Here is a 26,063-nt window from a genome sequence, read left to right on the forward strand (position 1 = left end):
CTCCTGCAGAGTGAGGCGGGTCCTGCTGAGGATTGTCCCCGCCTGCTGCTGTAAGAATTCCCGTCTGAAGGGGGCTGGGCGACCCCGACCTCCACCGGGGGAAGGCAGCGTCTGCAGCCGCGCTTTGGAGTGTTTTCCTCGGTGTGATGCAGCGGATTGGAGTCGGTCCTGGTTGTGTGAGTTTGCGTGCGGATCAGTAGGCTTTTCTGCTTGTGGAGCGGCCGCCTGTTGGAGCTCCGGGCTGCGGCGGGGATGGAGCGGAGCGACGGCGGCGACAATGAGAGCGGCGCGTCCCAGCAAAACAACACGATGTGGAAGCAGTTTCAAGCCAAAGCGAAGCCGCTGCTGAGCCCCAAGCTGGGCTCCAGGGACCCGGAGGACAAGAAGGAGCGGGGCGGCTGGATGTTTAAGAGGATGAAGCGGAAGGAGAGCGCGGCTCTGGACCGGGTGATCTCCTCCTCGCAGCCCGACCTGCAGCTCTTCTCCTCCGGCGTGGATGCGGACGCGAAGGGCGCTCAGCTCTGCGGCAAAGCGGCCGGAAGCGGCGCCGCGACCAGCCGGGAGAAGAAGTCCGCCAGCCCGAGTAACAAGCCCACGGTGGCTCAGCTGGTGCAGTCCCACCACAAGAGCTCCTCTCTCGGCTCTGCGTGCCTGGAGCGGTTGGCCGAGCCAACGGGCGGCAGCGGCGGAGAGGGCGGCAGCGGCGGCGGCGGCGAAGCGGCAACAGCTGCAGCGGCAGAGGCGCAGCTGGAGAGAGATCCTCCGGTGAGTCTGATAAGGCGGTTTTTACCTCTAAATACACAACTGAATGTCTCATTTGTTGATTAGATCACAGGCTAGTGAATGTTAGCACCGTGTTTCAGGCTGCTGGCTGCAGATATAAACAGAAAACAGATTAATTACAGGGAAAATAAATGAGCATTTATTGAAAAGCAAAGTATTTAGAGCCTTAAATACAGTAAAAATACTAAAATCACACTCTGACCTGCACTGAAAGTGATCCTGCAGTAAAAGTATAATGAGGAATATGTAGTTAAAGTATTAAATTAAAAGCTCTGCCATCAAATACTGGATCAATAGATTATTATGATCATGTCATGAATGATGGATGATTATCTTTTATGTAGGAGGTCATAGTCAGTGGTGGTGCTGCACTACTCTACATTATATTTAGGGCTGCAGCTAACAAATACTTCATTACTCATTAATCAGTTATTTGTTTGGTTCAACGCTCAAATCCTCAAATTTAAGGAGCTTTTCTGGGTATTTCTGCTTGAAAGGTCAATTAAATGATTATTGCATTTTCAAAATAGTTGCTGATTCATTTCCTTGAATTAATCAAATTTTAAAATAGGCCCAAAAACAATCAACATCAGTTTAAGTGTATGCTGTATATGTTTATGATATACTGCTTTATATACAGCCCTTTCTGATGGGGAAATAGAGGCGTTCATTTGGAGCCAGACTCCATTGACAAAAACAGTGATTTTACCTCACAGAAAGCAGAAGGTTGCTGGTATACTGCAGCCTCGACTGATGAACTAACATGTTAGTTTGGATCCAAACGAACCCTTTAAAACATCTAAATCACACAATAACACGAAGAAATTAACTAATCAAGGCAGCGGCGCACCTGCAAACACTGTTTTCTGTGAGGTCAAAATGACTATTTTTGTGAATGGAGTCTGGTGGCAGCTAAGCAAGTGAAAAGAAAGAGAGCAGCTTTACTTCAAATAATCTAATCTATCCCTTTAAAACCTCTAGGAAAGTGTGAAACAGAAACCCTGAACATTACAGGCATCTGAAAAGTAGAGCAGTGTGTGTGTGAGCTGTTAAATCTGACCACTGAGTCGACCGCAGAGGGCCCAAAGGAAAACTGGCTCCCAAAATATTCAGTCCGGCCCAGTTGCAGCACCGTTATGGTTCAGTCGTGATCTTGGGTCACTTTTCTGGACTGGAAAACAAAGAAATTAACATATTTGGGTAACAAAATGGCTCCAACAGTTTCTCCCTGTCATGCTCCATAAAGGTGCAGGAAGAAATGACTTTTATTTTGGTGTGATTTTAGGATCACCAGCCAACAGCCTGATCCGGTGCCGCTCTGACTCAGACATGAGGGTATAAATAGTGCGTTCACACAGGAAAATACAAAGACTCACCTGTCAAAGGTGCACACAGCTTTTTGTCAGATCTTTGTTAGTGCTGTCGTCTCACAAAGGAGGCGGAGGAGCTGATTTTATTTTACTGCTGGAAACAATGAAGACTAATTGTGGAGGATGATTCAGCTCCAGGAACTAAACCCCAACTAATCAGTTTATGAGCGAGATCAATCTTTTCATCTCACTCTTGGCAGGAAAGCGATGACTCTAAGTGTTTTATTCCTAAAACGCAGAACTTTTCCAATGAAGTTTTGTGTAGAATTTATATTATCAGAGTAATATCAGAGGTAATAATGGCTCTGCTCTGTTCTAGTATATACATATATATATAGTTTCATATATATATATATAGTTTCATATATATATATATATATATGAAACTGAAACATGTAAGTCAACTAAGTCGACATATAATGTGTGTGTACACACACATTATATGTCGACTTAGTTGACTTACATGTTTCAGTTTCATTAAATATTTAATATTTCTTTTATTATCAGTTTTCAGGGGCAGTTTGGTTAAGTTTAGGCACCAAAACTACCTGGTTATGTTTAGGAGAAGATGATGGTTTGGGTTAAAATAGAATAAGTCAAATACAAATATAAAAGAAAAGAACATTACACATAAAATACACTCTTTCCAAAACCACGTGTGTATAATTAGCAACAGATGATCAGTTTTCTTTTATTATTGTCAGTTCTCAGGGGCAGTTTGGTTAAGTTTAGGCAGGAAAAACACTTGGTTATGTTTGGGAAAAGATGACTGCAGGGTACATCAAGCACAAAATGATGCATTTAAGCATCTGCTTAGATCAAAATATTAGATATGAAGTGATTTAATGGGGAGAGAGATGCAGCCGGCTGAGATAAACCTCCAGGAAACGTCCATCATGTCGGCGGGAAATTAAATTAGTGAAGCTGCAGTTTTGATAGTTAAGAGATAAAGATTCATCAGTCAGCAGGACAGCAGGACGAATGCTGTTGTTTTGGAGAGATCGACTGATGCTGTTCACCTTTACTGTGGTTTTTACCTCTAAATACACAACCAAAGGTCTCATTTGTTGATTATATCACAGGCTAGTGAATGTGAGCACCGTGTTTCAGGCTGCTGGCTGCAGAGATACACAGAAAACAGATTCATTACAGGGAAAATGAATGAGGATTTATTGAAAAGCACTGGTGGAGGAAGTATTTAGAGCCTTAAACACAGTAAAAATACTAAAACCACACTGTGAACTCACTCTGACCTGAAAGTATGTGAGTATAACGAAGAATATGTGGTTAAAGTATTGAAGTATTCTGCTTTAGAGCCCCGTGTGCCGTGTTGTTTTGGCGGGTTGTCGGATGAGTCGAGAGATCAAATGATGCTCTTTACCTGGAGACACTGTAGGGATGCTTTTCTGTGGTTGTATCAATGAAGAGAGGAGTCCACCGAGCTCGGAGTCTAACATCACAGGCACACATGAGACTAAAGAACACAGAGCAAAGCTTTCACATATATAGAGGATTCCACAAGCAAGATCTGGTTTGAGGTATGTGAGGGGGTTATCCAGGACACACGTCCCTGCAGCTTGTGACATGAAAAAGACACGTTTCTCCACCTGTACGGACCTGCAGAGGTTCACTGTTCGGACGATAAGGAGCCCAAAGCTGCAGGATCGTCTCACCGAGCATAAAGTGTGAGTCATGCTGCGATCAGTGACGGGAAACAGACGCAGCAGCAGAAAATTCATCAGAGAGTTTATTGAGGAGTGTGGTTTGTATTGACGAGGTCTCTCAGTCTGAAAAGGGAGGAAACACACAAAACAAATACCAGATGGACCAGATAGGCTGTTGTCAGTCGAGCTCGGCGCTGACGGCTCCTCTCTTCCCATGTTTTCTGCAAAACAAACTTGTTTTAGATGTAAATCTGAGTCTGTGGAAAAACACATTGTTCGGATTCGGCTCCCTTTGTGATGTCATAAGGGGATCTGTTGATCATGTGACCTCCTCCAGCCCGTCAGCAGGCCGTGTGTCCTATTGGAGCCAACGGTTTCATGACTCTTTGTGGCTGTTTTGCATGTCTTTCTGGTGATTCGTGTGAGTTTGGCAGTTTTTTTTTAGCAATTTGGCATCTAATTATAGTTGTTGAGTCTCTTTGTAGTTGATCTCTGAGTCCTAATAGTCATGTTCTGTCTCTTTGTGGTTGTTTTCTGTCTCTTTGTGGTCGTTTTCCGTGTTTTTGTCGTTGTTTTGTGTGTCTTTTTGGTGAATCATGAATTTGGCAGTTTTCAGTTTTTAGCAATTTAGCATCTCTTTATACTTGTTGTGTCTCTTTGTAGTTGATCTGTGAGTCCTAATAGTCATTTGTGTCTCTTTGTGGTTGTTTTCTGTCTCTTTGTGCTTCTTTCTGGTGATTGATGGTGAATTTTGCAGTTTTGAGTTTTTTGTTTTTTTTTAATTTAGCATCTCAGAGTTGTTGAGTCTCTTTGTTGTGTCCTAATAGTCATGTTGTCTCTCTTTCTGGTTGTTCTGTGTGTCTTTGTGGTTGTTTTGTGTCTTTGTGGTTGTTTTGTGTGTCTTTGTGGTCGTTCTGTGTGTCTTTGTGGTTGTTTTGTGACTCTTTGTGGTGATTTCACGTCCCTCTCTGGTTCTACGTGTCTTTCTGGTCATCTTGCCTGCGGTTTTTTCATCTCTTCGTCCTTCAGCTCTAATTTCAGCACCACCCTACGTTCTGTCTCTGAGGACACCTGACTGGCCTTAAATCTGTCTGTGACCTTGAGAGAGACGTCTGTCCCGTCGTTTCCTCTCTTCTCACCCTTCAAGTCCAGCCTGTCAGTCAGGCTTATTCCACCGGAGACGGATTAAAGTCCATCCAACCAGCACGGTGCCTCCTCTTCCTCCCTCCTACTCACCTCTCGCTCCTTCCTTCATTCAGTCTGAACGCCGTCTGGTCGACGCCGACTCCTTCCAGCCTGCAGCTGTTTTCACGGGCGCTTGTTTCTCCGCCAAACTGGAATTACCCCAGAAGTTTCCTCACTTTGTCTCCCACACAGCCGCTCTGTTTTTAAACCCCTCTGACCGCCTTAGACCTCCTCGCCTCGCCTGTATCCACCCCCCCTTGCGTCCTCCTCGATCCTGGATCTCCTAATAAGCGAGGCCCCGCTGGCAGAGTCCCGTCTAGCGATCCGAGGGTTTCTTCGATGTACCTCTGGTGATGACTCCTTCTCCTCCTCCTCCTCCTCCTTCCTCGCCTCCAGATGTGGACGGCTGCTGTCGGTGAGCATCATGGGGGTCTGGAAACGACAACAGGACGGCTGCAGGTCCTTAAATTCACATTTACTACTGAAAGGCCTTAAAAAGTCTAGATAGTCGTAAACTCTGCTGAGGAAGGTCTTAGAATTTTATCTATTGATAAAACGTGATTTAAAATCCACTTATTTTATGTCGAGAGTCGACTTCAAACGTCTCTGTTATCCTGTTACAGTTCGGCTTCATTGAACATCTTCCTCAGTGGTCCATACAGTTCGTGGTCCAGTTTTAGAATAAGCAGCCAGCGTGTCGTGATGAAGGATTAAAACGTGTCAACAGGAGAAGAGGCTGCGTTTAACAGAGGGATTAAAGGTGATATGCTGTAAAGCTCCGCTAAGTCCTAACTGATGCTTACGGGTTTCCCTCCGGATGCCCCAGCAGGTCGGACCTGACTGTGACCCAGACTGTGATCAGGATCAGAGATCAGAGATCAGGATCAGAGATCAGGCTGTCTACAAGTGCGTCGGGTTGTTTACGTTCACATGGTGATCGGCCTCTCCTGCATTTAATCAAATATGTGAGCACTTATATTACGCCACTGTTTTTAAATCTGGGCCCTATCTGTTCATATTCTGGTTTCTGAATGACAGGCAGGTACTAAAAGTGTTGAGAAAGACCTGGAAGATCCTTTTGGTTTAACCACAAACAGCCGTTCTATCGCTCTCTGCACACACACCAGACTACATTCACTAAAACAGGGATTTTACCTCACAGGACACAGGAGCTGCTGCTCTGCTGCTGCCTTGATTGGTTAGTTTGTTTGTATTAATGTGTGACTTTGGTGTTTTAAATGGTTTGTTCAGATGCAACACAATATTTGTGTAACTAACAGATGGAGGCAGCAGTAGAACAACTCCTGTGTTCTGTTCTCTAAAATCCCTGTTTTAGTGAATGTAGTCTGGTGTGTGTGCAAAAAACTAAACAATTGAGGCAGCAGTAGATCAGGATTAGATTAGTTAATTAGATTATTAAATTAGTGTTTTTATGAATGGAGTCTGGTGTGTTTTATAACGGCTGTTTGTGGTTAAACCAAAAGGATCTTCCAGGTCTCTCTCTGTAGGGATCCTTTCCATGATGCTGTCACACACTTAGAATAACACTCTGAGCCTGTCAGTGGATCAAACAAGCTCTTTTAGTGGACCTACTGTGATCAGGTGCAGTTGTCCCAAAGGATCATGTTGCAGCCATTGCAGCCCGTTTGGTGTCTGCTGGCTGAGGTGATCTACTGGACCAGTTCCAACACTTTTACTACCTACCAGTCACTCAGACACCAGGATGGGGCCCAGAGTGAAAACACATGTTACTCCTCTTGAAACAATCAGTCACTTTCCGTTCACGGTGCTGCTGTGTTTTTGATAAACAGGAAGCAGCAAATTCAGCTTGCAGCACCACATGAGAAACATTTACTGCGACTCTCTCAGTCAGTTCACCCACAGAAACAAACACCTGTGGAAGATTTGATCTGATTTCTGTTGAGAACTGCTGGTTTCATTTTTTAAGCTTCTATGTGTTTTTTAATGTAAATTATTCGCTGTCAGACAAATGTCGAGCAGTAAAAAGTAAAAAAGATGTGATGGAGCAGAAACGGTTTCATGAAATGGAAACACTGGTGTTGTCTGTCTCCTGCTGGGCCCGTCGGGAGCTTCCTCTCCTCTCCAGTATTGATCGGCGGAGTCTGAATCTGCAGCTGTATTGACGTTAATGGGCCCTTGAGGTCAGACCATCATGTTGTCGAGCGCTCTGCTGTTGTCGTGAAGAAGATGGATGTTACTCCCTCGTGTTCAGCAGCTTCATCGACTTTATTTCTCGCCTCCAGTGCCGCGGCCTGTGGATCCTCATGTGCTTCCTGTCAGAGTCCTCGGGTGTCACCCTTTTTTCAAGAATCATGGAGAAATAAAAGCACGAAGCAGAGCTGCAAGAATCAGCTGTTTTAATTAGGTAATCAATTGTAAGTGAGCTTGTTTCAGTCATTTTTAAAGCAGAATTTCAAAACATTTGCAGCTTCCAGCCTCTAGAAAGAGAGGATTTGTTGCTTTTCTTCGATAGGAAATGAAATATTTTAGTGAAGACATCTGAAAGCTCAATTATTTTTTATATTTTACAGTCTCAGTTGTTCAAGAAATAATATATAGGCACCCCAATTGATATGGATGATCAGTGTGTGTCTGTGCAAACACAAATACACACTCCTAAAATAAGTGTGCATGAGTGTAGCTGATGGGATTGTGTATGATCTGGGGTTATTCTCGGCTCGGTGCTTCCTGATTTACTGACACACAGCAGTTAATCCGCTCTAAGCAGCTTGTTAACTCTGGCAGCTCGGTCACTCCCATCCTGCCAAACTCCCTGAGTCAGCCTTGGATGTGGTTCGGTTCAGTTAAGACACGATGGGTCTGCACCATGATGAGGCAGTGAAATCTACCTGGCTCAGAGTGTTATTCTAATTGTGTGTCAGCATTATGGAAAGGATCCCTACAGAGAGAGACCTGGAAGATCCTTTTGGTTTAACCACAAACAGCCGTTATATCGCTCTCTGCGCACACACACACACACACACCAGGCTCCATTCAAAAAAACAGTGATTTTACCTCGCAGAATATGGGAGTTGCCATTCTACCACTGCATCAGTCAGTTAGTTTGTTTGTCTTATTGTGTGACTTTGGTGCTTTAAAGGGTTAATTTGGATCCAATGCAATATTTGTGTGACACTTAATGGCACAAACAAAGTAACCGATCGAGGCTGCGGTAAAAAAGCAACCTGGTGAGGTAAAATTTCTATTTTTGTGAATGGAGTCTGGTGGCTTTGAAGAGAAAACAACATTTTATTTTACAGCTTTAGTTACTTAAAACATTTCCTGGTTGCAGCTTCTCAGATGGGAGGATTTTGTAATACTAGTGAAAAAACTCTCATTTTGTCTGCCAGGAAATATGAACAATAGTAAAACTGCAGGGAATAAGCCTGTTGTTTCTATTTTTCCAGAGAAGAATAAAGACTTTCTAAATGAGAGTGAGTATTGGGACGGACACAAACTCGACTCCAAATGAAAGATAATGTTGCCTTTATGTGTAAAATAGGAACATTTGCCAAAACAGTTGAGTAGGATGATAATATGAGAGAGTTTTCAGGTGACCTGGAACAGCTCGTCCTCTGCTCTTAGTCTCCTTATTTAACACCTTCATGTCTGAACTGGACTTAGCCTACTTGCTGGACTACCTGATGTTCCTCCTCCTCCTCCTCCTCCTCCTCCTCCTCATGTTACACAGGATGGTCTCAATTATTTTATTATCTTGTTTTTACTCGCTGCTCGGTGGTATTTCCGCCGCTTGCAGAATGCCAGAGCCGAGCTTGGCACCGCCAGGAAACACGTCTGGGTTTCATAATGTTTGAGGCTCAGAGGCTGGAGACGCTTTAAATCGTTTACTCGGCAGGTCTGATGGTCTGACTCTGATTTTTACTGGAAATGTGGGATAATGTTGAGTTTTATCAGCTGCTGGTGGGGGCGAGGGAAAGAAAGCACCAACCAAAGATCCTCTAATAACAAGGATGGCTCACTACAGGCTGTGGTCTCCACTTCCTGTTTCCTGAGTGGGCGTGGTTCATCGTTTAATATCAATTAACAGCAACTAAAGCTGTTTAGTGTTTAATATCAGTCAGACTGGAGCTCAGTGGAGGTTGTAGTCAGCTGTTGTTCAGGCTGACAGACTGTTGTTGTTGTTAGCTTACATGCTAACTAGCTATGAGCTTTAAACCCACCTGACACAGACACAGGAAGTGACTCATGCGGCTCTTTCCTGTATCATCTGTCTTAAACATGGATGTAGAAATTAAAGTTGCTCAGTGGTGCATGAAGTCAAAAAAGTTTGACTTCCTGGGTGTAATCTTCCTCATTGTTGGGCCCGTGGAGCACTGGCATCCCGGCTACCTTCCTGTTAGCCCTCCGCTAACTTCCTGTTAGCCCTCCCCCTGAATGGGAATAAAATAATTTCTTCCCAAATGTTATCGTGAGCTCTCATAAATGTATTTGCTGATTTACAGGCGTCTCTTTCACAATGTAAGTCTATGGATAAAAGTCTTTTTGGGCCTAATGGCATTGTTCTAATTACACTCTTCATAGCCATTAAAATTGGCGTCAAAGCCTGGCGCACTTCCTGGAGGCGTTAGCTAAAGACACACTACTGTCCTCAGTGGAGGAGCTAGTTTAAGCTAACAGGCTAACAGCTGTTTGTAGACGGTCTGTCAGCCGTCTGACAGCTGTTAGCCTGTTGTTATTGTTAGCTTCCATGCTAACTAGCTCAGGCCTCCATCAGCTGGTGGAGCAGGTGCAGCGTGACGGCTTTCTGTCAGAACCATGAGTTTGTCTGTGGTTAGTCAGGATGAGAGCTGTGCCTCTGCCAAGAATCTGAACTGTAATTCACAGTCAGCCGTGAGAGTGTCCGCATATTATAGAGGAATCGATCAGAGCGTCTCTGTAAGTGGATCTGTGTGTGTGTGTGTGTGTGTGTGTGTGTGTGTGTGTGTGTGTGTTTACAGAGTACTTCTGGTGAGATGGATGTTTGATTAATGCTGCTGCTCACACGTAGAATCACATTTTATAAACGTAAATGTCTATAAGATTAGTTTTTGTCTCCTTGTAGTTCGGTCCTGTCTGTTCGTCATCTTTGTGGTTTTGTGTCTTTGTGTTTTCAGTTTTCAGTTTTTCTTTCACTCCCTTTTAGTCTTGGTGTCTCTGTTATTGTTCTAAACGTCTTTGTGGTCTCTTCACTTCTCTTGCTGGTTGTTTTGTTGTAATTCTACGAGTCACTGTAATAAATTTAGATCTCAGTTGTAGTTTTGCATCTTTGTAGTTGTTTAGTGTGTCCTTGTGATCTTTTTACATCTCTTTGTATTTATTTAGTTGTTTAATGTATTTTTGTGGTCAGTTTGTGTCTCTGATCTTATTGCTTCTTTCTCTGGTTGTTTGAATCTCTGTAGTTGTTTTGTGTTTGTAGTTTTATGTGTCTCGGATCTTTCTGCCTTTTTTTTGTTTCTCTTTGTGATTCTTTTGTTTGTCTTGGCGTCTCTTTCTACTCGTTCTGTCTCTCTTTCTGTTTCTGTTGAGTCCTTTTGTGTCTCTGTGGTCTATTCACATCTCCCTGTGGTCCGTCTGGTTCTGTCTCTCGGTGGTTTTCGTGTATGCGTTTTAATGGTTAAAGTGCTAAACGGGGGAAGAGATTACAGGAAGCGATTAAGAACAGTTGATGTTTGTGAGTTCAGCCTGTTGCAGGACGACAAAAATAAAAAACCCTGTGCATTGAAACATTCACGCTCTCTTGCATCCACGTGAGGTCGTGAAGCACCTCAGCACGTCCAGTTTCCGCTTTGCCACAGCTGAGGTGATGCTGCTACAGTGCCAGTGAGCGTTAGACAAGAATGGAAAGAACATCAGCTCAACAGCACTCTGGTTGTATGAGAGGAAGCTACTCTCGTGTAATTTCCTGTTGGCAGACACCCCTGGGACGAGTTACCGAGCTGAATTAGACAGTTCAGTCAGTTAGTATCATGCAAGAGTGCAGGCAGATCCCGCTGAGGAAGTGATCGCTGCGCTTCAGGGACGGATTGTGCTTTATTTCTCTTAAAAATGCCGGTGAGTTTACTTTGAGCTTGTGGCTGTTGCAACGACGGAGCGGCAGATTTTCTAGTTTTTTAATTGACGCATCTGTTTCTCCTGACAGGGTCTGGGCGCTCCGGGCTCCTCGGGGGCCACACCTGAGCGAGCCGCCCCCAGCTCAGCGATGTACAAGCTGGAGATCGAGCTGAAGAGCGGACACAATCTGGCCGTCCGGGACAGAGGAGGTAGAGCCAGGGTTTACGTGTCGTCTCGTCTTCTTCTCTTCTTTGCCGTCCTTGTTTTTGAGCTGCAACTTTATTTGTCTTTTTAGGCAGCAGCGATCCGTACGTCAAGTTCAAGCTCGCCGGTAAAGAGGTGTTCAGGAGCAAAACCATCCACAAAAACCTCAACCCAGTGTGGGAGGAGAAAACCACTCTGATAATGGACAGTCTGTGTGAACCTTTGTATGTGAAGGTAAAGACTTCCACCTGCACAAAGCTGTTTCATATGAACTCCTGATGAATAAAGACTCAGATGTTTTTGTGGCTCTTCTCTCTCTGCAGGTGTTCGACTATGACTTTGGCCTTCAAGATGACTTCATGGGCTCAGCTTACCTTTACCTGGAGTCTCTGGAGCAGCAGAGGTAGCACACTACAACAGACCAATGGATGCACAAGCACTTAAAGCTGCTATAAATATTGTTATATTAATTAAATTATTATGCGTAATGTGAGAGGGGGGCGCTCATAGGGATTAAATAATAATAATATATTGATTCTTCCTGGTTCTCCTTCTGCCGTTTTGTATCCACGAGCTCCGACAAAGAGGTTACGTAGGTGTTGTAGTGCACATACACGTAACAGGAAGTGGCGGTACGCAATAAGAAGTAAGGGTACTCATATGGACAAAAAAGTAAGACGTAACAGTACTCAGTAATGGCGAGGACCAGCCCACTTTGGGTACTAGCTTGTCGTCAGTTTGTGTGTCTCTTTGTGGTCAGATTTACGTGTGACCACCTTCTTTTACTTTATCATGTCACACAACGTTCACCGTGCCCTTAAAGTTATTTTTAGTTTGACTGAATTAGCCTCCTAACGTTAGCTACAGTAGCTGTGTGGCTAGCCGACTCGTTAGCTAATGCTAAGTTAGCAAGTTTACGCTATGCTAGCTAACGTTACTTCCTGCTTTTACGATACAATGAAATGACATGACATAAATACATGACTTTGCCACAACAGATTCATCGGCCATGGTGGTGAAGACAACATCTTCCATGATCCCACGCTACTTCACTGCATCATCAAACTACATTTTTTGCCATAATGCTGCACGACATGCTCATAAAGTTGTTTTTAGTTTGATAGTTTTGATCGTGTATAACAGCTCTGGGCTACCACATAACGTTAGCTACACTAGCACAAAGCTACAGTAGCTTTATCGGCAGTCGACTCATTATCTGATGGTTAGCACGTTAGCGCTGTGTTAGCTACTTCTACTTCACAACATCATCAAAGTACTTTTTATGTTATTGTTTTCACTGAGCGACACCAAGCGGACACATACTTAAATACATCACCTGTCCCACCTGTGCGCTACAGGACGATACCTGTAATCCTGGTGCTGAAGGACCCTCACCACCCGGACCAGGACCTGGGCGCCCTGGAGCTCGCCGTCACCCTGACGCCCAAAGACAGTCCCGTCGATGAACGACGAGACTCGACGGTACGTACGGCGTCTCTCGGTTCAGTTTAATTCAGCTCAGCGTCCTCGTGAAAAACTTCAAATACAACTAATACAACTTGATTATTAATGAGATCACATCTATGGAAGCCTGCAGGGGACTTTAGTCTTGTTTGTCGCCCGGTAATGACGGGCGTCTGTGCTGCGTCTGTGTTTCCTGCAGCAGGCCGACGTCAGGACGTATCGGTGGAGGCCTTATGTGAATAAAGTGAGCGACCCTCCTGTAGCTTCGCCCTCATTGGTCCTTTTCCCTCCTTTACCTCCTCGGGAGCTTCGTCCTCATCAGTGGAGAACAATTTAGCTTTAATGGGCAGATTCTGTAGTGTAACTTAATTTTGCTGTAGTTTTTTATTAGTTGTTGTTGGTTTTCTAGTTAGTTTTCTAGTTTTGTGGCTTCTTCTTCTTCTTCTTCTTCTTCTTCTTCTTCTTCTTCTTCTTCCCTCAGCAGCAAAATAAATAGATTTATAAATTAGATTAATGTGAAATAGAGAAATGTTTCCTCTCACCGCTTATCTCAATAACCACTGATCACGAAAAAAATTCACCATCATTGTAATTTTAAATAGCTTTTAGTGAATTCTATTTTGACTGACTTTAAAGGGTAAATTCAGTCATTTCAAACCTGGGCCTCAATTTTACCTAATTTTGGATTTGAAATGACAAATAGGTGCAAAAGTTTGGGAATTGCTACAGTAGATCTACTCAGCAGGGAGCCGCCAAACAAACTGCAAATGAGCTGCAATGGTGCAAAGTAGGTCCACTAAAAGAGCTTGTTTGATCCACTGACAGGCTCAGATTGTTATTCTAAGTGTGTCACAGCATCATGGAAAGGATCCCTACAGAGAGAGACCTGGAAGATCCTTTTGGTTTAACCACAAACAGCACACACACCAGACTACATTCACTAAAACACTGATTTTACGATGGAGAATAAGGGAGAGGCTGGTCTGCTGCTGCTGCCTCGATTGGTTTGTTTGTTTGTGTTATTGTATGTTACACAATTATTGTTGATCACTTAGGTGACCCAATAGCACAAGAAAACTCAGTGATCCTGGCAGCAGCAGAGCAGCAGCTCCTGTGTCCTGTTCTCTAAAATCCCTGTTTTAGTGAATGTAGTCTGGTGTGTGTGCTGTTTGTGGTTAAACCAAAAGGATCTTCCAGGTCTCTCTCTGTAGGGATCCTTTCCATGATGCTGTCACACACTCAGAATAACACTCTGAGCCTGTCAGTGGATCAAACAAGCTCTTTTAGTGGACCTACTGTGATCAGGTGCAGTTGTCCCAAAGAATCACGTTGCAGCCATTGCAGCCCGTTTGGTGTCTGCTGGCTGAGGTGATCTACTGGACCAGTTCCAACACTTTTACTACCTACCAGTCACTCAGACACCAGGATAAGTACTAATAGGGCCCAGGTTTAAAAAATATGGCAGTTATCCTCAAGTAAAACTCCAATGTCGCCACATTAATCCAGAACATTCTTGTATAAAGCATATTTAAGTATTTTACTGACACCAGTCGATGGTCTCTGAATGTGTCCTCAGCACCAAGATATTCAACGCAGCCTGTCTTGTCACATGTTTTATTCAGTGTATAAATGAATCATAGGCTGAGCGTTAGTCTGAGCTGCACACAGACGGGGACTAGAAAGAGAAGAAGAAGAAATAAAAATATTTAGGGCATGCTCGGGGAGACTGGATAAAATTGGTTTAGCTAACAAACGCAGGGGACTCACTTCACACACATGAGCATGTAGCGTTAGCATGTAGCTCGTAGCCAGAAAACCTGGTGGGAACAAATCAGAGATCAGTGCCGTGGGATTAAATCCCAGTCCAGCCGACTACACAGCATCTCTGGACGCTGGTACTGTCCATGTGGGACAAGGGCTTGTTTCTCTGGATGACACTTTGCCGAAAGTCAATAGTATTTGTAGGAAAGTTGTCAGAGCTCAGAATGGCCACAATAGTACATTATCAGAATATAGTGCATCAACACAGGATTCCTCATGAAACAAAATGTGGAAAAAAATCACAAAAATGCTGTAAAGTCAGTGTGTTTATTGGTGAGATCTGAAGACAGCTAGCGAGCGCACACCCTAGAGGCCGCAATGATGAATATTCATCAGGCTACAGAGAGTCTTTCACTGTTAGGATCTATTTTCAGATGCATTATTCACGTAGTTTAATTGGAGTTGGACTTCAGCAGCACGGCTCCCCTTCATCGCTCCTTGTAGTTAGAAATAAACCGTCCTGTAGCCTCCCCTAGAGGCTAGAAAGAGGCTGCAGCGGCCCTCGTGTGCTTTCAGATCTTGTATCCCAGGACAGCTTGTTTCTTCTCTTCCAGCCCTGTAGGCAAACTATTAGTCTTTTCCCAGCTTGCAGGAGTCAGTTGAAATAATGTATTCTAATGTATGTCCAGACAATGCTGCTCAGGAGGTCCTGGAAACGATCCACTAAGGTAAATCGGCGTTAAAATCATCATCATCATCGTCGTCGTCATCGCCTGTGTGCCGTCACAGCTTTCCATTAACTGTCCTGTCACCTTCACCTTTTTGTACTCATTTTATGGTGCAGCGACCAAATAGATGTCAAACATGTTGTGTTTTGAGCTCCTTAAAGGATAACCACAGCATCTTAAAACCTGAGCCCTATTTGTCTATTTATCCTGGTGTCTGAATGACTGGTAGGCAGTAAAAGTGTTGGAACACAACACTTATATCGCTCTCTGCACACACACCAGACTACATTCACAAAAACATGAATTTAACCTCACAGATTATGGTTGTTACTCGTCTGCCACTGCCTCAATCGATTAGTTTGTGTTATTGTGTGACTTAGTTGTTTCAAAGGTTTAGTGCGGATCCAACTCAACAACACAAACAGACTAACAGATCGACGCAGCGGAAGACCAGCAACTCCCAAATTCTGAGGGGTAAAATCCCTGTTTTAGTGAATGTAGTCTGGTGTGTGTGCTGTTTGTGGTTAAACCAAAAGGATCTTCCAGGTCTCTCTCTGTAGGGATCCTTTCCATGATGCTGTCACACACTTAGAATAACACTCTGAGCCTGTCAGTGGATCAAACAAGCTCTTTTAGTACCCACCAGTCATTTAAAACCCAAAATATGTAAAAGCTGGGCTCAGGTTTAAGAAGTTATCTTTTAATTGTTGATTGTTGTCATGTGTTGTAGCTGCTGTCATCTCCGTCGACTGGCTGTGAAAAGGGTCCTGTTCTTCTGACTGTGTGCGTCCAGGCTAACACAGTGGTTGGAGCTGAGGCAGAAAAATCCATTAAGTGGATAGTTTTTAGTTTAATTTCTTCTTTTTTGGTCAAACTACTGTTTTCAAGGTCAAAAGTGAACTTTCAGTCTCATTTAACACATTTTAGTGAGTAAATGATTCAAATTCTCATCATATTACAATAATTTACATATTTTTTTGCCTGGTAGCACCAAGAAACTTACTGTTGACTTAATATTTTTTGTTCAGTTTTATTATGTGCAGTAATATATTTGGGACAAATCCTGATCCCAGGAAACAAGTGTTTCCTCTAAAAACACAATGATTTCTAAACATGTCTCAAGAAAGGAGTCATTCACCTACAAATGTGACAACCAGTCCCGTGCAGATAACTGAGGAAGAACACGGCCCTGCACTCGCTCTTCTTCCTCCTGATGTATTGATGATTGTATCTGTGTGTGTGGACCAGCAGCAGCAGTCACTGCGTCTCTCGGAGCTGCACCGGAAGTCGCAGCTCTGGAGGGGAATCGTCAGCATCGCGCTCATCGAAGGCCGGAACCTGATTCCCATGGACCCCAACGGGCTGAGCGACCCGTACGCCAAGTTCAGGCTGGGACACCAGAAGTACAGGAGCAAGGTGTGCTGCTGACGCCGACCGTCACTCAGGAGACGCCTTCATGTCTGGACGCCTTTGAACTAAGTGTGTGTGTATGTGTGTGTGTGTGTGTGTGTGTGTGTGTGTGTGTGTGTGTGTGTGTGTGTGTGTGTGTGTGTGTGCAGACGGTGCCAAAGACCCTGAGTCCTCAGTGGAGGGAGCAGTTTGACCTGCACCTGTACGAAGAGACCGGAGGGGAGCTGGAGATCACGGTGTGGGACCGAGACACCGGCAGGAGGGACGACTTCATCGGACGGTCAGTCGGTCTTTTCTGTTCATCAGTCTTTGTGTACAAGAACAAAAACATTTAGAGGAAAAAACCCAACTTATATGTATAAAATGCCCTCTGTGACCCCTGGAGCCTCCCAAGGGATGTAAAACCTCCTCAGTGACATCTAGAACCTCTTAAAGGAACTGTAGGACCTCCTCAGTGACCACTAGAGCCTCCTGAAGGACCTCTACATCCTCCCCAGTGTTCATCAAAGCTCTCATAGGACGTCTTTAAGTTCCTCTAGAACCACCAAACCTCTTAAAGTACGTTGAACCTCTTTAATGACAACTGGGACCTCTTTAAGAAACTGTAGAACGTACCGAATGACCAATAGAACCTACTGAAGAACCCCTAAAACCTCTTCTAAAGGACACATAGAGCATCCTAAAGCACATCTACAACACTTTTAGAGCCTTCCCTACAGGAAGTAGAAACTCCTCACGCACAGCTAGGACACGTTAAAGCAAGTGTAGAACATCTTCATTGACCACTAGACCTCCTAAAGTACATAGAACCCAAGAAGCCACATGCATACACATGTTTTACATGCAAATATCTTAAGGGTGTAAAATAAATATAGTCGTCTCCTGAGGCCACCAGACTCCATTGACAAAGATAGTAACTTTAGTAACTCACAGACCACAGGAGTTTCTGGGCTACTGCTGCCTCACTTAGTTAGTTTGCTTGTTATTAATCACTGTTGATTTGATTTAAAATGTTAGTTTGGACCCGACACAATGTGTGTGTAACACACAATAACACTAACAAGCTAACTGATCAAGGCAGCGGTAGACAAACAACTCCTGTGTTCTGCAAGGTAAAATTAGTGTTTTTGTGAATGGAGTTTGGTGGCTTTGAGGAGAGCAATTTAACAGCTGATTCTGGTTAATCTCTCAGTCTTTTAATTTGTAAAGTAACTAAAGCTAAAAGAGTCAAATACCTACTTTGGCGTCTGCTGTGTTTATCGTCCAGCTGTCAGTTGGACCTCGCCACTCTGGCGAAGGAAAAAACTCATCACCTGGAGCTGCCGCTGGAGGAGTCCCGGGGCTACGTGGTGCTGCTGGTCACGCTGACCGCCTCGGCTCACGTCTCCATCGCCGACCTGTCGCTCACACCGCTGGACGACCCGCAGGAGCGCAGGGAGATACTCAAACGATACGTAAGCAGTATTATGGAAAGTAAAAGTGCTCACTTTATTAGAAATAAGTAATGATCAATATACTGTTCAGTAGTCTTATTTACAGCAATGCATCATGGGACATAAGATCTTCATATGTTTGTAGTGTCGCTGTGAGAACCAGTAAATAAAAAACATGCTGTAATAACTTTATGTGTGTACGTCCTCCTCCTCCTCCTCCTCCTCCTCCTCCTCCTCCTCCTCCTCCTCCTCCTCCTCCTCCTCCTCCTCTGCTTCCTCCTCCTCCTCCTCTTCCTCCTCCTCCTCTTCCTCCTCCTCCTCCTCCTCCTCCTCCTCCTCCTCCTCCCCCTCCTCCTCCTCAGGGTGTGCTGAAGTCGTTCTCTAACCTGAAAGATGTGGGCATCGTGCAGGTGAAGGTGATGAGAGCCGAAGGACTCATGGCTGCAGACGTAACCGGTAATCAAAACATTTCTCTGATCTATTTCCTGTTCTTGATCTAGTACTTCCTGCTTGGTACTGTGTACTTCCTGTACAGGACCTTATACTTCCTTTATGGTACTTAATACTTCCTGTAATATATTTAACACTCTTGTGGTACTTCATTCTTCCTCTATGGTACTTTATACTCCTGTCCTGTACTCTGTACTCCCTGTACTTCACCTTATCCTCTGTACTTGCTCTATTCTTACCTGTCTCCAGGTAAGAGTGATCCCTTCTGTGTGTTGGAGCTGAATAATGACAGACTGCAGACACACACTGTTTACAAGAACCTCAATCCAGAGTGGAACAAAGTCTTCACCTTGTGAGTGACTGTCAGTCCATATTTATCTGTTTGTCAGCGTTTTCTTCTTCTCTTTGTTCCACAGACATTTTAGTCTGAACAATATTTAAACTATAAGTCTTTTGGGACAACTGCACCTGATCACAGTAGGTCCACTAAAAGAGCTTGTTTGATCCACTGACAGGCTCAGAGTGTTATTCTAAGTGTGTGACAGCATCATGGAAAGGATCCCTACAGAGAGAGACCTGGAAGATCCTTTTGGTTTAACCACAAACAGCCGTTATATCGCTCTCTGCACACACACACCAGACTCCATTGAAAAAAGCAGTAATTTTACCTCGCAGAACAAGGGAGTGGCTGCTCTATCGCTCCCTTGATCAGTTAGATTGTCTGCATTATTGTGTGTTACACAAATATTGCGTTGGATCCAAACCAACTCTTTAAAACACCAAATTCACACAATAACACAAACAAACTAACTGATCGAGGCAGCAGTAGACCAGCAACCTCCCCTTTTCTCTGAGGTAAAATGAGTGTTTTTGTGAATGTAGTCTGGTGTGTGTGCAGAGAGCGCTATAACGGCTACTGGACCAATTCCAACTATCCTTAAAGAAAACTCCAGTATGGCTCAGAGTTTATACACATTAGTGTAACTCCACCGCTCCTCTGTGTCACTCAGTAACCTGAAGGACATCCACTCAGTGTTGGAGGTGACGGTGTTTGACGAGGACAGAGACAGGAGCGCCGACTTCTTGGGAAAAGTGGCCATCCCGTTATTACACGTGAGCGTAACAAAGACTACAAATAAATAAAACACAGTGAGTCGGTACCTTTAACGTGTATAAATGAATTAAAAGTGTGATTTTTGTTTCCGTCAGATCCGTAATGGGGAGCAGAAGGGCTACATGTTGAAGAATAAGGAGCTGACCGGGCCGACCAAAGGAGTCATCTACCTGGAGGTGGACGTCATCTACAACACCGTGAGTGTCGTCATGTATTCAGGCGTGGAGGCGTTTTCCCATTTGGACCACATTTTAGAGGGAAACATCTCACTGTTTCTTCCTGAACTCTTTTACTTTTATTGCATTAGTATTAAACAATAATCAATCTATGATATTAACACAGTGTTACGTTTGTTTAGGCTGTAAATGGACAATGTAGAATTACTGCCTGGAATAATAATAAATATAACTTTTTTTAAAAACTTTTTTCTCATAAGATTCAGATTTTATTCTTATAATATTTTGACTTTTTTCTTATACAATTACAACTTTATTCTTAAGATGTTATGACTATTGCTTCATAAAACTTTGACTTTATTCTCATTTTGTTGCTTTCTCTCTTGTATAATTATGAATTTGTTCTCATTATATTATGACTTTTTCCTTATTAAGTTCCAACTTCATTCTTCATTCTTCATTCTAAAATTATATTATTATTATTATTATATTAAATATATATTCTTGAAGTACTATTTTATCCTCTAAATCTCTCATTAGTTCCACCAAAGACACATAGACACAATATTTCAGAGTATTTTACAAACTTTCAGCTCTTCTGTGTTTCTCTCTTTTCTCTCTTCAGGTTAAAGCTGCTCTGAAAACCGTCGTCCCTGCAGAGCAGAAATACATGGAGGAAGAACCAAAAGTGTCCAAGCACGTGTGTGTCCGTGCATCATCATCATCATTCACTTTATGTTGACTATAATAAGAATATAGAATATAACCAGACATGAGATTAGAAGTATTCCTACATTTGACCACTTAAACGTGAATTTTCATGTTTTTTTTCAAGTATTCCTACAAATTAAAATATCTAAACATAATGAACAAGGTTCAACAGAGCTGCTAAAATAATTCTGGGTCTGAAAATGACAGAATATATCCATGTATAACAGGCCTGTGTTCTTAGTTGTTCCCTTTCTGTGAAAACCGGATAGATTCTGGCCAACAAAGCAGATTTTATATAAAAATGAAGCAGATTTGTGAAATTATTGTGATTTTAAACAACTGTACATGTTGTATTTCCTGCTGTGTGTTGGTTTTTTTCGAGTTGTCTGGTCTGTTTTCAGCACATTTTGTGATAAATACGTTTGAACGTGTGCTCTGTGTTGCTGTTTTCAGTTGCTCCAGCAGAACTTTAACCGCGTGAAGAGGTGCATCATGGTCCTGATCAGCTACGGGACGTACATCAACAGCTGCTTTGAGTGGGAGTCTGCACAGAGGAGCATCTTCTCCTTCGTGGTAGGGAACACACACACACACACACACACACACACACACACACACACACACACACACACACACACACACACACTGACCTTCATTTTAAAATCAAGTCTTAATCTTCAAACTGCTCTTTGAGAAATGTGAAAAATGTCCCCACAAGGCAGGTTAAACCCACAAACAGGTGAAATGTCCTCACAACACAGGTGTAAAAACCATCCACAAGCACACGAGGCCAAAGCAAAATAAGGTTCACAGAGTAAAACTGTGTACGAGACATGTTTTATAGATTAACTTCTAATTAACAGTATTATCAACAACTGTGTTTAGTGTCTAACTTTACAAACTGAAGTCTGCAACACAAAATATGTTTGTTTAAGGACGTGCGGATGCTTTTTGAGCCTTTAGGCTTCACGTAGAATTCAGGATTTAGTAATAATTCACCAGGATAAGACCCCAGTGAGGAAGAGGAGGAGCCATGTGAGGTGAACGTGGAGTATATTTTGTTTTCTCGGTCGTCCGCAGCTCTTCGTGGTCGTGGTTTGGAACTTCGAGCTCTACATGCTGCCTCTGGCGCTGCTGCTGCTGCTGGTCTGGAACTACTTCTTCTCCTCGAGCCGGGAGACGGCCGACACGGTGAGACGCCGAGGAAAACCGGTTATTTTACTCTGGTTGTAGTCTGTCAGACTGCTGCTGTGAACGCTGCTCTTTGCTCTTCTGCCGCAGTCCATGGAGGCCATGTTCGAATGGGAGGATGAGGAGGAGGATAAAGAGGAAAAGGTCAGTGAACAGCCGGATGTTCACGCGGGATTTGGTGCAAATACTGAAATAAATGCACTGAAACGCTGATGTTTCCCCTCAGGAGTCGGAGCACAAAGGCTTCATGGACAAACTGTACGCCATCCAGGACGTGTTCATCAGTGTGCAGAGCGCTCTGGACGAGGTGGCGTCGCACGGAGAGAGGATAAAGAAGTGGGTTTACACAAGCAGAGTCACCTCGGACTCATTGTGACGCGAAACCAAACAATCAGTGTAGTCATGGAGAAAAGAATCAGCAGATAATAACAACTTTATTTATAACAACTTTATTTATAATAACTTTATTTATAACAACTTTATTTATAATAACTTTATTTATAATAACTTTATTTATAATAACTTTATTTATAACAACTTTATTTATAACAACCTTATTTATAACAACTTTATTTATAATAACTTTATTTATAACAACTTTATTTATAACAACCTTATTTATAACAACTTTATTTATAATAACTTTATTTATAACAACTTTATTTATAACAACCTTATTTATAACAACTTTATTTATAACAACCTTATTTATAACAACTTTATTTATAACAACCTTATTTATAACAACTTTATTTATAACAACTTTATTTACAACAACTTTATTTATAACAACCTTATTTATAATAACTTTATTTATAACAACTTTATTTACAACAACCTTATTTATAACAACTTTATTTATAACAACTTTATTTACAACAACTTTATTTATAACAACCTTATTTATAATAACTTTATTTATAACAACTTTATTTATAACAACTTTATTTATATAGCACTTAAAATAAGAAACAAAATCAGAAACAGACTGAACAGATGGTTGCAGAATGAAAATAATCATCAGCTGCATTAATAGTAGAAAGTCTTTAATAGAATAATAAGAATTATATAATAATGAACAATAATCAATTAATATAGTATGATATCAGCACAATCAGGCAAAACATTTAAAGGCTCATTTCCAGACTTATATTTCTATTTATTAGATGTTTTGATGTTCAAAAAACACATTATGTTTCTGACAGTGCAAAACAGCTCCTGTCTCTTTAAGACATCCCCCGCCCGCTCTGATTGGTCAGCTCGAGCTACGCTACATGCTAACGCTAAGTTCAACAGGCTGACTTTCAGTCTGAAGTCGGCATCGAAGTCGTGTTTTACAGTCGCTGTGAGGACGTTTCCATCCGGCTTCATACTGAATGTGACCAAACAGACTTAAAGACCAGAGGGAGGTAGAGAGACAGAGGTCTGTCAAAATATATGATATAAACATCATATAAAGGTGTGTCTCTAACATACGTCTCCAATAAAGGTACAGGTGAAGTAATTAAAGGCTTCTTAGAGGAAACACAGTATAAATATATATTATTGACAGTGTTTATTCTCTGGGCCCCTGCAGCACCGTTAACTGGACAGTGCCTTTTCTAAGCTGCTTGGCGATCGCTGCCTTATGTTTGGCCACAGTTCTTCTCTACCTCGTACCGCTGCGATACCTCGTGCTGGCGTGGGGTGAGTCCTCGCTTTTTATTTACATCTTAGAAAACATTTTATTCCACCCGAACACGGAGAAAATTAACGTTTCTTTCCTCCTGCAGGTGTAAATAAGTTCACCAAGAAGCTTCGGGATCCGTACATGATCGACAACAACGAGCTGGTCGACTTCCTCTCCAGGGTGCCCTCTGATGTTCAAGTGGTGGGTGCTAGCTAATCGATCGGTGTAAATTAGTTTTGCTGTTGATGAACACTGTTTTCCCACAATGCACTGCACAAATGAAATGCTCTGAGTTTGGAAAAACTTAAACCGACTTGGTGATGACAGTGAAACGGCTCCAGGAACAACAAAAGAACTAGATTTAATTAATAGATTAAATCAGTTATATTGAGTTCTTGTGTACCAATTGCTAAAACAGTATATTATAAAAACTACTACATAGGACCAACTATATATATTTAGTAGGAGGTATTTAGGTGTTTTTAAATCTGGGCTTTACTTTTACATGTTGGGTTTAAAATGACTCGTAGGCACAAAAAGTTTTGGAACTGGTCCAATAGATCACCTCTAAAGTCCACTAAAAGAGCTTGTTTGATCCACTGACAGGCTCAGAGTGTTATTCTAAGTGTGTGACAGCATCATGGAAAGGATCCCTACAGAGAGAGACCTGGAAGATCCTTTTGGTTTAACCACAAACAGCACACACACCAGACTCCATTCAGAAAAACAGGGATTTTACAAGGAGGGTGCTGGTCTGCTTTGATTGGTTAGTTTGTTTGTGTTATTGTGTTAGTTTGGTGTTTCAAATGGTAAGTAGTTTACATAGTTTGATCCAATACAATATTTGTGTAACACACAGCAAATAAACTACTAAACAAGCATACTGATCAAAGCAGCAGCAGACCAGCAACTCCCATATTTCTGCAAGGTAAAATGACCATTTTTGCCAATGGAGTCTGGTGGTTTTGAAGAACGCATTATAACTAACAAACTGGACTTTGTGACATTGTGAATAAATACACATATAGTCTGAATCTGTGTGTGTGTGTGTGTGTGTGTGTGTGTGTGTGTGTGTGTGTGTGTGTGTGTGATGAACAGATGCAGTATCGTGAGCTGAAGGTCGACCCTGGACAAAGTCCCAGCAAACGCAGAAGAACCAACCAGAGCTAGCTGTCGTCAGGAAACACCCGGACTGTAAACACTGTAAACTATGTTGTTTATATATTTCTTGTACATTTTCATTATTTTCAGAAGTGTTGAGTTGTTTTTGTTTTGTTACTGTGGAAAGATTTATTTTCTAAATCTTGTAAAGAAGCTGTTAATGTTTTTTAATCCCTCTTATTTGTTGGAAACAACGCACGGGATGAACATATATACATACATATATATATATATAAATATAAATATATATATATATACACGTGATAATACTGTATGTCATGAATGTACGTGTGTGTGTGTGTGTGCATGTGTGGAGGCGTGCTACCGTTGCATGCAATAGTTGCATCTCTGCGTTTTTTATATTTCTTTGAACATTTCTGTGATATTTTCTATAACTGGACGTGTCGTCGTTGTGTCTGATGTTACTTTTGAAGATAGAGCTGCATGTTTATCCTGTTACTCCATGTATGACGGTATTTACACGCACATGCTCAGTAAACAGCAGCTCACAGGAAACACGTGTCATATTTGATCACTAAGCATGTTTGAATCTATAAACGGTGCTGGGGGGAAAAAAGTGTTACCATGGCAACTCAAACGAATTTGATTTGATTTAGATTTGTTTTTATTTGCACTCATTTAAGAAAGCATTTTAAGAAAAAAACAAGCAGTTGTAAATATAAATTGTGAATACTTTTATAAGGTGCAGGTGAGAAAGGGCTGATGTTAGAACTTCACCACAACTTAAAAAGTTTAACGTGAGAAATTAAATAAAAGAAGAAAAATGAAGAAAATAACAAAATATATGTGAAGTGGAAAGAATGCGAGGATTTAAAAAACCAAATCAACCAAAAACAGAAAAGATCACAGAGTAAGAAGATAAATTATTTAAAATTATTATATCATTACTTTGTCTATAAATGTGTTTAATCTATCGTCATTTTAATTAAAGGATAACTTTGGTGTTTTTAAACCTGGATCCTCTCTGTCCTCATCCTGTTGGAGTGTTGGAACTGGTCCAGTAGATCACCTCAGCCACAGCAGCCACCAAACGGGCTGCAATGGCTGCAACGTGATCCTTTGGGACAACTGCACCTGATCACAGTAGGTCCACTAAAAGAGCTTGTTTGATCCACTGACAGGCTCAGAGTGTTATTCTAAGTGTGTGACAGCATCATGGAAAGGATCCCTACAGAGAGAGACCTGGAAGATCCTTTTGGTTTAACCACAAACAGCACACACACCAGACTACATTAAAAAAAACACTGATTTTAGCTCACAGAATAGGAGAGATGCTGGTCTACTGCTGCCTCAGTTGGTTTCTTTGTTTGTGTTATTTGGTGCTATAAAGGGTTGGTTTGGATCTAACACCATATTTGTGTAACACACAATAACCCAAACAATCTATGTGATCACAGCAGCAGTCGATCAGCAGCTCGTGTGCTCTGAGAGGCAAAATGATTGTTTTTGTCTATGGAGTCTGGTGTGTTTGCAGAGAGTGATATAAAGGCTGTTTC

General features: G+C 42.3%; 1 protein-coding gene across 2 annotated transcripts; it reads left to right on the top strand.

The window, feature by feature from the left end:
* The first annotated feature begins 252 nt into the window (after positions 1–252).
* Positions 253–25,478, top strand: mctp1b (multiple C2 domains, transmembrane 1b). Of its 2 annotated transcripts, none has more exons than XM_070849978.1 (20): positions 253–765; positions 11,163–11,283; positions 11,370–11,512; positions 11,602–11,681; positions 12,637–12,760; positions 16,483–16,647; positions 16,791–16,921; positions 17,909–18,095; positions 18,437–18,530; positions 18,774–18,876; positions 19,535–19,637; positions 19,734–19,835; positions 20,440–20,514; positions 20,979–21,098; positions 21,606–21,716; positions 21,807–21,860; positions 21,943–22,052; positions 23,293–23,402; positions 23,489–23,586; positions 24,484–25,478. In XM_070849978.1, the coding sequence occupies exons 1-20, from the start codon at positions 253–255 to the stop codon at positions 24,553–24,555; spliced, it is 2,616 nt and encodes an 871-aa protein (XP_070706079.1). In that variant the 3' UTR covers positions 24,556–25,478. The 2 variants fall into 2 exon arrangements, with proteins under 2 accessions (XP_070706079.1, XP_070706080.1); XM_070849979.1 differs by lacking the exon at positions 253–765 and adding an exon at positions 11,035–11,074.
* The last annotated feature ends 585 nt before the right edge of the window (positions 25,479–26,063 follow it).

This window comes from Pempheris klunzingeri, chromosome 19 (assembly GCF_042242105.1).
Source record: "Pempheris klunzingeri isolate RE-2024b chromosome 19, fPemKlu1.hap1, whole genome shotgun sequence".
Classification (NCBI taxonomy): Eukaryota; Metazoa; Chordata; class Actinopteri; order Acropomatiformes; family Pempheridae; genus Pempheris; species Pempheris klunzingeri.